At 37.8% G+C, this 15,102-nt stretch overlaps 1 protein-coding gene across 1 annotated transcript in view; it reads right to left on the reverse strand.

The window, feature by feature from the left end:
• Positions 1-1,905: 1,905 nt before the first annotated feature.
• The window catches only part of GRIK3 (glutamate ionotropic receptor kainate type subunit 3), a 792,036-nt gene continuing 778,839 nt past the window's right edge, over positions 1,906-15,102 (reverse strand). Inside the window, exons 14-16 of the mRNA XM_077481789.1 lie at positions 8,149-8,371; positions 5,236-5,486; positions 1,906-3,314 (exon numbers count right to left, since the gene is read on the reverse strand). Coding sequence (XP_077337915.1) covers positions 3,120-3,314; positions 5,236-5,486; positions 8,149-8,371 — 669 coding nt within the window. The 3' untranslated portion in view covers positions 1,906-3,119. The remainder of the gene's footprint in view (positions 3,315-5,235; positions 5,487-8,148; positions 8,372-15,102) is intronic.

The following is a 15,102-nucleotide window of genomic DNA, read 5'->3' on the forward strand; positions in this document are numbered from 1 at the left end:
AACTGGAATGGATAGTCAGACAAGCCAGAAAGTCAGGAAGCCATGGATCAGCAGGGTGGAACAGCAGGCAGGATCTGGAGCCAGAAGGAATGTCAGCCAAGCAAGTCGTTTACAAGAACACAGGCGATAGTCTCTGTGATGTTGACCCAGGTGAAGGCAGAGATCATCTGGGCTGGACAGCTTAAATAGGCAAGACTGATGAGCAGGATATCATCAGCAGGTGAGTCACTGTGGAGAGATAGGAGCTGGCAATTAGCCAACAGCTAAGTGACCAGCTCAGAGAAGGAAGGGCTGAGCCCAGCCCTGACAGTAACACACACATTTGACCATATTATATGATTTTCCACAGGATCCAATAAGAGACTTTAATTCTTGCAGTCACCTGGTGGTGGAAGCACTACGAATTGTGATTGCGGGGACACTGGTGGAGTTACATTTTTTTAGGTCTGCCTCATATATTTATCACAATTCTTGCATCTAGTGTCGCAGTTTGCTTAAGCGGCTGCTCATCTGTAATTTATATGTTTTAGGGCGGAAATCCTACATGATGCATGATAGATGTTGATTTATATTGTATCAAGTGCAATAGCGCAAATAATAAACCAAATAGCAAAAAATATCTTCTTGAAATAAAGACATATTTATGATGTATATCAGATGCATCGATTGTCCGAGAAGGTAAAACTAAGGGATGCCTGCAGTGGCAGCAGTCTAGAGAAGATTGAGAGCACAATGTTACACTATGGAAAATTAGATCATTGAAATACCTATCAGATTATTACAGTTACACATTTACTAATGCCTTGGTTAGTATAATAGGCAAAAAGGGCAAAGTAACATCAGAATGGCTGCCATCTGGCTAACACTATGCATGGTCTGAAACGCTTTGATGACTATTTAACTTTAGGGTAGGAATTTACATACATTTTTTCTTAATAGAAAAATACAGTGGGCAGTAGGCATTCCTAACTTAAAGACATCAGCTTTCAGAACCCTGTAGCATATTTGGGAGTTGGCCACATTTCTCTGTGCTCATGTGATGGAATCAAACAATCTCATTTTATTTTTATGTTGTGTTAGGCATTTTTCCATTACCAATTGTTCAGTGTAAAATAGTTAATTTGACTTTACTGGTAATCTGGTGAAAAAAGAAGCCAGATAGGCAACTACCACTTAGTCATGTCTTATGTGGTCAAATAAAAACTACAGCTAAGACCAATGCAAGTATTGTTTTTAACATTCTGGCCATATAAGGTTACCATACACATAATGGAGACATTGGATACAATCATCCCAAAAAGAGATTTTCCAAGATGTTGGAAAATCTATTTACAACTCACACCTGCACATCATCCATCTATCTTAATCTGAGATGTGTCTGCAACAGTTCCTAGCATTGTGCATTTAATGATGAGTAGATGTCTCATTGTGTGATGTTCTCTGAAGATAAAAAAGATCTAGTATTATTTGGACAGGTAAAACCAACAATACTCCACATACAAGTTTGTCCTACAAGCATCAAACTCTCTAAGGTGAAGCCCACTCTGACTTTCAACTTACTGTTTACTGCACATAATGCAGGTACTAGATCTTATCATAGATTGCTTTTAAGAATATTTCATTTTTTTTTTTTATAGTAGGTTGAGGGATCATGAATAGTAGTTGGTTTGCAATACAACAAATGGACCAAGAATTTAAAACACAATTTTAAAAACCAATATTATAATCAAAATGTACAATTTCACATAGTAGACAGACATTCTGGCTTACTCAGTATATGTCAATCGTGTGTGTCATTTTTGACAAATACCAACAGACCCATGGCTACATTTTACAGACTTTTGTTTTTTACACAATTGCAAGTTGACACCTTATATTATTTGTACAGGATTTAATCTGTATGAGTTCCCTCATTACAAGCTTACCCAATGGCAAAGCTCATTTTATTTGAAGCAAGGTAGAGTTTTATGACCAAAAAATAAACTGTATACATTTATATTAAAATACATTATTGTACACAAGTGATAGCATTTGGTGCAATGTTGAGTATTAATCAAAAAAGGAAAAAAGCTGCACCAAGATGAATACATTTTCCAAAACTACATTGTATTTGTCTTCATAAATGTTCTGACATGGGTATGACATCATGGGCACAAATTGATGACAGCCGCATAACTGCACTTCACCATCTCAGTGTACAGAAATCCCAAATCACATAATACCATAGCTCCACAACTTCTATCTGAAACATTAGAGTTGACACACAGGGCAAAATGAATATTTTTGTTATTATTTACTACCATAGGTAATTACTTTTGACTACTGTTGGTGTATAACATATGTTACCCTCTTTGGTTACGTTGTTTTCTGGGTTGGCAGCTTGGTTCAGTGAAATACTTGAGAAAGTTGAGAAAGGTGATAGCTTGTTAAAGACTCATTGAACTGAAAAAAGACATATGGTTAATTTAGGTGTTTACAGAATGGCATTGCTGTGAAATAAGATTTCCTTTTCAGTTTAAAGGTTCGTGCTAAGTATTTTATGCAAAGGAAGGAAACACAGGTCACTAGTGATGTTATTTGTTTCCATTCCTCTGCTGTATCTTGTACATTGGCATCAGTTCTGAAGCAGTAATCTTCATGATTCAGCCACAGTAAAAGGACCCATTAGCTGTCTGATTCAGACATATCATAAAGTCTGCGCCTGTTGCAAACTCCTCATAGGCACAGCACTGAAGTATGAATTCCACTGATCAGTTTGGCAGAATGCATGGATGTCAGGTGTGCTGTGTACAACAAGACAGATCTGATTCTCCTTTCTCCTCCAAAGTCAATTCTTCCATGGACAAAGTAGAAAGGAGAGAAACAATTGTTTTTGTTTTTTCTGTTATTGCCATGCTCAAAAGTACCACAAAACCTTTGTGGCATTTCAAAGTCCACTGAAGACAAATTAACTTGGCATTTCCCTCTAAGTTGTGTTTGTAAACAAGAGACTTCTGGCTGTAGAACACAAGTTTGGTTTGATGCCCTGGACCTCTTTGTAAGTCAAAATGGCTGAAGGGCATGAACAGTTGTTTATTGGGTGATTTCTGGACTTTGTGCACACATTCATTTTTTTTTATTTATGGGAACACTGGTGTTAAACCAGTATTGCATGTCATGTTATCCTTTCCTGGAAGTCTCCTATCATTGAAAGTGTGCATATTAATTACTGCGTCACTCTTGACCATGACAGGAGGCTGTGGCTTGTGTTTGACACGCCGCTGGCAGGTAAGGGATAGTCGGATTTCATCTGCCATTGTACTGCAGAAAGAGCGCTAAAAAAAGATATAGAATACAGTAAATTAACTAAAAGGGTCCATATGCAATGAAAACACTTGCTTTATACCAATGGTGTGGTGATATAATGGTAGACATATGTATTTAAAGAAGTGCCCAGTGAAAACAATGCTTAGTAATAATAATAATAACAATAATTAGGCAATATACATTTAACTAAAGTCGTTACAATATCCACTAAAAATAAGATCTACCAAGTGTTAGAAGTGCTTTCGCTAATCACATTTTTGAAAACTATTTTTTGATCAGTAACTGCTCCAAACCAGGTAAAAACTACACTTGTTATTGCTGGTGAGGCATCTGCTATATACAGTATGTATATACTGTATATCAGAGGACTTGTCACCTAGATACAATAGCGCATTAAAACTTTGCCTAAGCAGTCAACACATATCAATAAACTTGTTAGGCTATTTGTTATATTTTTCTAAGTTTAGCTTTCAGATGTACACATTCCGTTGGGGTTCTGGGCTGTTAAGATCAAGCAAACTATGCTTGTAATAAGCCTTATTTCTTGTCCTTTAACTTCCCAATGCCAGAGTCTCTACTGCCTACTGAAGTTCTGGCATTTGCCAGCTGAAAGATATTGGATGAGCATTACTAATCAAAAGGGCAGGGATTGACGTAAGAAGTATGCTCCATGTTTTTGGATCTGTGTGACATGAAAATACCTTTTGCTTTTAGTTTGTATTCTGTACAATTTAATGTAGTTGCTGAGAATTTATGTTTATTATTTATCATGTATTTTACTTTTGTTTTTTTAACTTCACCTTTTTTTCTTTTTTTTTTTTTAATAAAAAAAGGGTTGACATGCTTGCTGTGTAATAGACCCCATCAGAGAGCCTTATAGCTATCTGGGGAACCATGGAATGATCAAAGGACTACCAGTGTGGTCCATCTTATAGGATTTCAATGGATGCCTGGTGCCTTCTCTGATTCTACAGATGAAAATTCAGAAAGCCTAAATGTGTTTCTGTTGCCAAGACTCTATGCATGAACCCAGCCTTCTTAGAACTGAGCACTAGTGGGTTCAATAACAACAAGAGAATACTCTCCTGTTGGACTAATTTTCCAAATCAACATCTTTATAATAATAGTGGTAGATCCCATCGGATGCTAAGCAAGAGAAGGAAGACAGGGGACGTTGTGTGTGAGAATTGTTTCATTCTTACAGTGGAAGAAACTATTCTTAAAAATGTTCCCTACTTTTACCTTTCCTGCCTCCCCTGTATGAAAAAAAGATATGTGTATGTATCTATTTCTAATCTGCTTGTTCCAGTAATGCGATCCTGCAGCTCTGGCTCTCCTGTGTCAGTGATCTGCTGCTGCAGGAAGGAGGGAGGGACATGGGAGCCAATGGGTGATATTATGGCTTTAGGAATTCACAGCCATTGCTGAGTGCTCCCTAGCATAGAGGAGCCAGAGCTGCAGAATCATGGGACAGAATAAGAATAATTAAAAAAATAGGTAAGTACACTTTTTTTTTTACACCAGGTAGGATAAGTAAGAGGAAGGGAGAAAGAACATTTTTTAAAATAGTTATAGTTATACTTTACTTCCACTTTAAACATTTACTGCAAGCTGCATGCAGATGAATTCAGCAAGCACCATCCAACAGAATTATTTATTATTAATCATTTTATTTGTTATCAATCTTCTCATGTCAATTTGCCTTGCTGTTGCAAATATATACCCAGTAACTGCAAAAGGCGAAACTAGCAGAGAAACTTTCCTTTAGCTACTCATATGGTTATAGAAGCCAAGCAAGGCTTCTTTAACATTTTTAGTATATGTATTAACTTATATATATATATTCTGCATAGTACATTTTGTAGTATATGTATTGTTCATTATAATGGTGTAATGTGTGTATAAGGTGGACAGGTAAAGGAAACAAACCTGCTCCCGTTCAGCAGTTTTCCTTAGTTTGTATATAAATTCTGCCACTGCCACAATGACAGAAAGGATAAGTCCTGCTGCTAACACAATGAAAATGCCTCCCATGTTTTGGATGCCTAGGGCACTGGCCTCCTTATTTTTTTCCTCTGGGCAACCTCCGGCTCTCCACCACCTTTCTTTCATCTTATGAATTTCATCAGCCTCCTGCAGTTGAAGAATGGCAATGCTGATCCTGTCTCGATATGGAGATGCTAAAGAGAGAACAATCATAATGTGGGTATTGAGCTGACAAAACAGGACCATTACTGAAGTATATTTAGCCCATATGGTGAAGATATAATGGTCACAGGGAGTACATAGATCATGACCACAGTTTCTCAGTGGCTATATAATATATCTATAGTCTAAGGCACTTTGTTATAAAAAAAAATCTCAACATCTCATCACCTGTTGAGTAGATTTATTGCTATACATGCATCACATTGGCATACAGATCTAAAAAATAATGTAAATCACAAAATTCGACTTTTAAGGATAATCAAACTTTTAATACAATTTTTTTTTTTTTTAAACAAATCCAAGGATCTCACAACCACATGATTTTGCCTTTTATTTCAATAGGCTTTGAAAGCTGTCATCAGAGGCCAAGGCCAGTTTACCACTGCTTTGTTTTCGTTGAGCTTTACTGCATCTGCACTGTATTTGCAGACAAGAAATGAGCGCAACAAAAAGACAACTACACTAAATACTAGTTTAATTCACCATGTTTCGTGTCAGGAGCCATGGATGATGATTTCTATACTGTGTTTATGTAATCTATGAAGAAACAGAAGGACCTGTTCACACAATTGCCCTGCAGTAATATACACATACCATAACACACAGTAACTATATTTAAATGGCACCTCAAGGCAACTACCTTGATTTGCAGTGTGTTGCAATGCAATAAATGCAGCATGTACACTTTTAAGTAAGTATACAGGTAAGTATTGGGGGGGGTGGGTGTTGAGGGGGGCTCCTGCACACAGAAGGCTTGTTATCTTAATGCATAGAATGCATTAAGATAAAAAAAAAAAAACTTCTACCTTTACAATCACTTTAATATATGTAGGGTCTGCCTGCTTCTAAAAGTTAGTGATATGTTTCTCCAGGAATTAAATCCCCATCCTGCTTATGGACTGTTTGTCCCCTTTATCAGGTCAAAGGTTGTTGTGCTGCATGATGACTAACACCTTTAGGGAGAGGACATAGGTGTGCACCCAAAGCTCAAACACACATGCCTTTCTCTGCAGCCTCAGTTGCACAGGGCAGTGAATGAATAGGAAGTGCTTTGTGCTGAGCTGCTTCATGTTCATTCACAAATGGAAGCATAGTAAACATAGTTTTCTATAATTCAGTTATGAATTAACACAGTGAGCGAGTGTGTCCAGTGTGTTTATTTAGAAAAGGAAGGGGCCCTCTCTGCAATTTTAAACGATAAGATAGCTTGGTTCAAAAAATATGGGACCCCTGGATCAACTACCTCTTGGCCACATAACGAGATGGGAGTGGCTCAGGAGTTCTTTTCTCCAGGACCGGGGTGCACTCCCCCACTATCCTCTACTTTTCTTCCTACCCTTCTCTTCTTCTCTCTCTTTTCTATTAACCGGAGTTGACCTTCAGGGGCCCACGGACCAATCCGGCCCCTGGGCCCACTTAGAAGTTAATCTAGTTGGTCACACCTAGTGGAGGTAACAGAGGGAGGAGGGGCCTCCCCTCACGGTTCTCAGAGTGACATGTTGAAGCACACTCGTGCACCATTTAGAGGGGGTTCCTTCTTCTTGTTTTCTATCTTGCGTTTAACTTTCTTGTAATGCCCGGTACAGGTCTGTGGGGAAAGGGATACATATAACCTCACAAAAATACAAGGCAATGAATGATGTAACTGACTCATAATCAACCTAACACCTGTACAATTACTTCGCACTAAAATGATAAATGTCGATTTTGTACTTTAAACGTACTGAATAAAAATATTGGAAAAGAAAAGGAAGGGGCTGGTAAACTACATATTTACTAGCCCCTTCCCCCACTTTCTGCCCTGAATCATGCCCCGCAGCAACTGGCGAAGAGGAGGGAAGCCAGCAGCACTGCAGGGGGGCCAACACAGGGGGAAACCCGGGCAGCAGGTGCAATTGCCACTGCACGTAATGATTAGGGTGTTCCCAGGCACAACTGGCACAGCCCCTGTCTATGCTTATGGGTGAGGAACAGCTTTTTCTCAGATGCTGTGCATCACCCTGACTTATTGCTCTTTTTAGTATTATTACTTTGTGGAACATTGCTGCAACTTGAGATTGATAATACTAACCTTTATGATTGATACTATTGTAATATCAATGTGTATCCTTCTGGTTGCACACATTGAGCATTCATGTTAATGTATTTATTATTATTTATCTTCAAACTTATATCTTTATATTTATGTACCTTATTTAATTTCTTTCATGTATAACATGTTTTGTGGAATGAGAATCAAATATTTCCATCCTTACCCTTATTTGCACTTCCCTACTGAATACGCTTTACAGTATTTCATAAATAATAAAGGGTGTTCATATTTTGCGGCACATAGTGACCCTTTGTATGTTATAATGTCATATATACAGTATATATAAAGAAATATCTATCTCTATATATATCTATCTATCTATCTATCTATATATATATATATATATATATATATATATATATATATATATATATTACTACTCCATGGTTAAAAAATGATACCGAGATACATTACAATTCGTGCCATATATGTCTGCTGCTTACCTTTGAAATTCCAGACTAACGTAAATGAAGAAAAATAATGATTCTGCTTTGCTTTGATATGTTATAAGTGTTTCCCCAGACCTCATAAAGCCATCTTACCCATGGGTGTCCCAATTCCATAACCCTTTGAATCTATGAGTCCTCCAATCTGAGTCAGATTGCAGTTCCTCTGAGTTATATATTCAATAGCTGTTGATTCCATTAGCAGAGCGTAGTCAGACGAGAGAACTCGCTGGATGCCTTCCTCGTTACTCTTAACGAACGATGATGGCTTGCTGCTCATGAACGCCCACATCTTCTCAAAGGTCGAGATGTGAGATTTCTGTAAAGTAAACAAACAAGAGTGGGGTGTTGGGATTCATACTGTGTATCAGACGAGCATGCTTCGTCTCTCAAAAGAAAAAAAGATAAAGAGAGTAAATTAGCACAAACCATTATAAAATTCACTTTTTTTCTCAACTGTGACTCCTCCAGGGCATTTAGAATTGGAGAAAGAAAATTGATGACTAACAATGATAGCACAGCTAGCCCTAAGTGCCTATGTTAATAAGCCTTAATACTCCAGATGCTTGAGCATTAGGAGTTGTATATATTTAAAACCTAAATTATGATAACGCGCTTCTTTTTTAGGAATTAGTCTGAAAATATATAGTGCTCTTAAATCCTGCATTACTGATAAACAAATATATTTAATAAAAGCAGCAAAATAAACAGTGGTGTAATTGAAAAATATAACTGTTTCATCTCTGTTATCGCGGTGAGCTTTGAAATGGATACAAAAAATTCAACAGGTGCATACGGCTTTGAGTAAAATCTATTGGCTACCCTTCACTGCTGCGAGTTGTGACAAGCTGTGTTCCACTGCCTGTGTACACTAATGATGTTATAATCATAGTGATTACCGCTCATCTGTATGTAGATTTCACCTGATTTAACTGAAGGTGGTAGAACTTGGGATACAAATGTCACAGACACCCACAGTGGGCTGCACCTAGTTGCTCAGCAACATGTTCTACTAATCCGATAAAGGCATCTTCTTTATGAACGCTCAATATTGACATTGCACCTGTGTTCTTATCATTGAATTTCTCCCAGCTATAAAATTCGAAGCTCAAATAAACCTATTCATTTTCATCATCTTAGGATTGCCTGATTGCCAATACAAGTCAGCTGACTAGGCACTGAATTTGGAATTACTTGAGCAAAAAACACAAATATTTCCAGGTATTTTCAAGAAAACACTAAATTTAGTAATTTCTGTGTCCAGTTTTGAAATCTCTCAGTAGGCACCCACTTTCAAACCTACTTTAATTATATGTTTTTCACAGATTATAAATAAAGTTCCTTTTACAAGCTGCCAAACTCAGAGTTGGGAAATTTGATGTATGCTTGTAGTTAATTGGTCATCCCACTAAACTAATTTGCATTTGGTCATAAATTATCTGCATAACTTCTACGGGCATTACTAAAAAGCAAACCTGTGCTGGCTGGCCACATAACTATAAATGCTAAGAATACTAATATTTCATATATTCATAACAGATGGAGGAATATGTAAAAGAGTAGTACTTGTAAATCTTGTATTGGTGATAATGCCAATAACAGCTGGTAAATTAGCCACTTAATTTGACATTTATATAAAGCATTGGCATATTACATAGTATACAGTACATTACACATTTTAAGAAGTATGAAATACTTGTTTACCATTCACGTTATCCCTGTCCCAATGGAGCTTGCAATCTAATGCCTTCAGCACAGTTACTAAAAATGTATTATGCTATCAGTTTAGACAGCAACTTTTTAAGCTTCCCATAAATTTTCAGTTGCATTAAGAAACTAGAGTACTCAGAGAAAACCCAAACAAACACAAGAAGAACATATAAGCTTCATACAGATGAAGTATTATTTCATGTTTCAAAGCAATAGGAGGGGGGGCTGTGCTATCATGCTGGGCAACCCTTTGTTCTTCAAGAGTGGTTAGAAGTTCTAAGTATCACATTTATTTACAAACTGAAACCAGAACAAGTCAGCACACTGCTAGGAAAGTTCCAGTTAAATTTAACTCCTTGTACAGCAACAACTACTGAACAGCAGGAAAGAACACTCGCTTATGTGTTTTAAAACTCTAAGGGCCCATTCACAGTAAAGCGATCCATTGTGGTGATTTAATGCATGTGCAGTTTGGCATGTGGTACCATGTGCTACATTAGTGCTACATTAGGGCATCCCATTTATTATGAAAAGGTTGCCAAAGTATCCCAATGGATGAAAAAATCAGCATGACCCTTTTTGCACAGTATGTGTATGGTGGTACACTGCTATCCATTGTACATTGAACAATCTACAGCACTGCAATGCATATAGACCAGATGCATTACAATGCATTGTGGCAATGTGCATTGGGACTCTTTTCACACTGATGTGGCATGGTTTCCATGCAGTGCAGGTGCAGCGCAGCATATCTGTGGTTTTTGTGCATGTTACCTGCGCTTTGTCATAGACTTCTATTACATTGGGCAGTTTTGGTGTGTTTTATGAAAAGGTACCAAAATTCCTGCATGCAGGCCCTTTGGTGCGCTTTCATAGAATGCAACAAAATTGCCTGATGTAATAGAAGTCTCTGGCAAATCGCAGATAACTCACATGAAAAATACACTGCGCTGCACCCACACTGCAGGAAAGCCACACCACATCAGTGTGAAAGTGTCCTTAGCAGATGCATTTTAACACAATTGCAAGTGTGAATGTACCCTTTAATGTTTTCACTTATAGCAGGTACAAAAGAATTGCTACAAAGTTGACCAATACAAAAAATTCTTATAGATAGCAAAACAAAGTTTGTGGTTGTTTTTAAGCCTTTAAAGTGAACAGTGAGCTGAGACGCAGAACTAGTATTTTTTTTTTCCTTATTGATTCATAAATGACCTGAAAATTACTCCATAGGTGGCATGGAGTAATAATTTTAAAGCAGCAATGCCACCAAGTTTACTAATAATAGGCCATTTGTACACTTTATATAAGTTCCAGATATAAAGTCAACTAACCAATAACTAGGTCAACCTATGTGCACAGTACACAAGCCACTATATTTGTTATTTTATTAAATTCTTTGCACACATAACCCTGGCATTAAGTATCCATGATATTGCCTCAGGCAGGAAAAGCTATCTGGTGACTATAAAACCAGTAAGGCTTTTTGCATTTTGCATTATTAACATGAACAATCACATGTGAAAGAACATGTGTACTATTTCTAGGAAACAGTGTAGTCAGATATAATATGCTCATCTGAGAATTAAACTAAAGATGTTCTTTGTTAATTTTAATTTCTCAAGCGTAAAAGTCAAGTAGAAAAATCAGGAAGAAAAAGTCAAATAAGGAAGGAAAGAATCTGGAAACATTTTATTTCTTTGGTCTGACGATTGCAATTACTATAAGTGTTACCTTTACTACATTGACGTACTTGGCACTAATGCTTGCTGTATTAGTTACAAGGATTAATACCAATTTTTTTATACCACTTTTAATACTATATAAAAAGCACCCTCTGTTTATTGAACAAGATGAACACAGAAGTGAAAGTTGACGCAGTGATGGAGTAATTTTAGTGCAGTTGCAGTAAGTGTGGTAATATGAGCTTGTCCAACAGTGGCAAGTTGGGTTATGAGTGCCGGTGCAGGGTAGCATTGTGATTGGTGGCACTTTTTTTTATATTGCTTATATGACTAGATTTTTCACTGATATATACAATAGAAGCCAGATTTGCAAAATTATTTTAGGATTAGATGGGCTTGGCACACCAGCCATCATTTTGTGAACTGCATTGTTTTTATCTATAAAATTCTAACTATTTCTTTCACTAATACATTTACCCACTGTAAGTGCCATATAATCTGTATCTGGCATCAGCTACATACAATATACTGTAGGGTGCAGGGAGTTGTACTCATTTAAATAGTGAATAGTGAATAGAGTGCTCAGCCTGACTTGATTTTGTTCCTGGAATGGAATGGGAAGTCCTAGTATAGTTGCCGGAACCTAGTACTGTGTACTGTATCTAGCTGAGGCTACATACAGTTTATACAGTGCTCACAGCGGGAACATGTATTGGACCACTTAACTATTTAAAGTGGAAGTCCTGCAAACATTTTTTTTTTTTAAGTCAGAAGCTACAAATACTGCAGCTACTGACTTTTAAAATAAGGACACTTACCTGTCCAGGTCCGCGATGTCGGCACCCGAGGCCAAACTGTCCCTTGGTCCTCGGATGCTGCCGTAAGGGAATCAGGAAATGAAGCCTTGCAGCTTCACTTCCCAGTTCCCTACTACCCATGCACGAGTCACGCTGCTCAATCCGAATGGTCCCTGCTGTCTCTGGGACCCATGTGTGTCCCAGCAGGCAGTGCGGTGGAACGGGAAGAGGCGTAAACTCCCGTGCAATGAAACAATAGGTACAAATATCCAAGTATGTCATATTACACCAAGCATAATACAGCATAGGTATTTGTTCCACCGTTAAAACCAACCGACAAGAAAATATTCATTTATATAGATACATTGAGCACCACTTAAATCATATAGCAGCTGATGTTTAGAAATACATACACAAATTAGATACCAAGAATAAAATAATGAAAAAAATAGCCAAACCCTGGGGAAAAGAGAGAGGGGGTGGAAAACCCAACATTTTGGGGGTGTAAGAACCCCCTTGCGGAAGAAACTCCTTCCACAAGAGGATCTAGATAAAGGGAGTACTTACACCCCCAAAACATTGGGCTTTCCACCTTCTATCTCTTTTCACCAAGGTCTTGCTCAGTTATAATTCTCATTATTCTATTCTGGGTATTGCATTTCTATATGTGAACATCAGCTGTTATATGATTTAAATGGTGCTCATTGTACCTATAAACATGCATATTAAAGCGCTATGCAAACTGTTGGCGCTATATAAATCTTGTATATTCGTGTTGTTGGGATTTAACAGTAGAGTGCATACCTATGCTTTATTAGACATGATGTGCTATGACATACTTGGATATTTTTACCTAATGTATAATTGTATGTACTGTATATGCCTAATACAACTTTATTGCTAAATCATTTTGTTTTTTGGTGTTCTTATTATACATTTAGAATTATTGTACTAACAGATAGATACAGAAGATTATTTTTAAGGTGCTCAAACCTCCATAGTGTATGCTGGTTAATTGTTGATTGCTAAATGGTGAAGATAATAGTGCTGAGCATTATTTCTAATTACATTTAAAGTGGATGTAAACCCGAAAAAAAAATAATTAAGGCTTGCACCTTGTACAGTATAGGATTTCATGTCATCTGTGTCCAGTCTTGCCACGAAGAGTTAATCCAGCTATGAGCAGTCTTCTTATCTTTTTTTCAGTGAGATAAAACCTGACTCACAGAGAAATAGGAGTATTTTTTTTCCTCCTCGCTGTGAGTGACAGGCGATTTACATATCTCATGCATAAGCCTGAGAGAGGCATTCTGTGTACTTCAGATCCCCTTCTCCTTTCTTCTCCAGCTCTCCCAGGATTGACTGCTCCACACCTCAGCAAGATTGGGAGTGCTGAAGTCATACGGTGACTTTTCTAGGTTTTGACTGGATGTTAGTCATCATAGCATTTCAGTGTAAGAAATACACAAGAGAAAATGCATGTTGACAAGGGGAGTGAAGAGATAGGCAGGGAGTCTACTGACATCACGACTCCACCCACCGAGGTCCGGACAACAGACCACCCACAATATCTGCAGTTTTTCGGGTCTCATAACACAGGGGAGACATTTGACAGGTAAGGATACATGCAGTATCCTTATAGTTAACAAATATGACAGTAATTTAGAAAGGAAGGGAATGGGTTTATATCCACTTTAAACTTTCTATATGCCAATAGAGTTTGTAAAAATATAAGCAAAGTAGGACTGCCTATTACAGTCACCAGAGCTTGAACAATATAGGACTAACTGTATATATGCATGTGCATGTTTTTCATCTTTCCTCCTTCTGTCCCCCAAAGGTTTGAGTAGAGACACTGATGAAATAAAAAAGACAAGGAGTTGCATAAAAAACAAATATGAAACAGCTGCCATTCCTTTGCCTAATATGAGTGCTACCATTTACTTATTTTTTCATTGGACAGTGGAAGAGCATTTGGCACAGCCTAGGCATGAATTCAGGTCCCCTCTACAAAGTAAAGCTGGATCAGATAGTGCCATCCAAGATCCATTTTTTAGTTGATAACATTTTTAGAATGCATTTTTAGTCGTCTGTCCTTTTCAAGCCTTCAAATAGGGTAAGTATGCCTTTATTACTGTGGTCTGTATTATTCCAAATGGATTGTCCAACAAAATCTATGGAAGTACTGAAACTGGGTTAAAGAAAACCTGTGTGAGGTGTTTGTGCTGTGCTGGGGGTTGTATGTATTTAACAACCAGCCATCTAACTAGTACAACCGGAGATGCAGTAGATATTCGTATGAAAGATTGAGGGAAAGCAATGTGTTCTATGATTGATCCTGTCAGACTGATAGGTTACCCTATAGACCTGTTTGAATTTTTCTTTTTATGCTTTTTTAAAAAGACACTCTGTAAAGCAGATATTCCTTAAGAACCCTTTCACACTGGAGCGTTTTGCAGGTGCTATAGTATTAAAAATAATGCCTGTAAAACACCCTAAAACAGCTGCTCCATTCACTCCAGTGTGAAAGCCAGAGGGCTTTCAGACTGGAGCGGTGCGCTGGCAGGGCATTAGAAAATGTCTTGCCAGAAGCTTTCTTTGGAGCGGTAAAGGAGTGGTGAACTCACCGCTCCTCCACCGCTGCTCCCCATTGAAATCAATGAGGCAGCGCTGCGATACCACTGGCAAAATGCCGCTCTGGGTGGATTTAACCCCTTTTCGGCCGTTAGTGGGGATTAAAACTGCCCACTGGCGGCCGAATAGCGATGCTAAAACAACGGTAAAGTGGTGCTAAAAATATCACCGCTTTACTGCTGATGCCTGTCGTGACTCGGTGTGAAAGGGGTCTTATTAACTCA

The sequence above is a fragment of the Lithobates pipiens genome, unplaced genomic scaffold (assembly GCF_037356315.1).
Source record: "Lithobates pipiens isolate NorthernLeopardFrog02 unplaced genomic scaffold, aLitPip1_a1.2 Scaffold_16, whole genome shotgun sequence".
In the NCBI taxonomy this organism is placed as follows: Eukaryota; Metazoa; Chordata; class Amphibia; order Anura; family Ranidae; genus Lithobates; species Lithobates pipiens.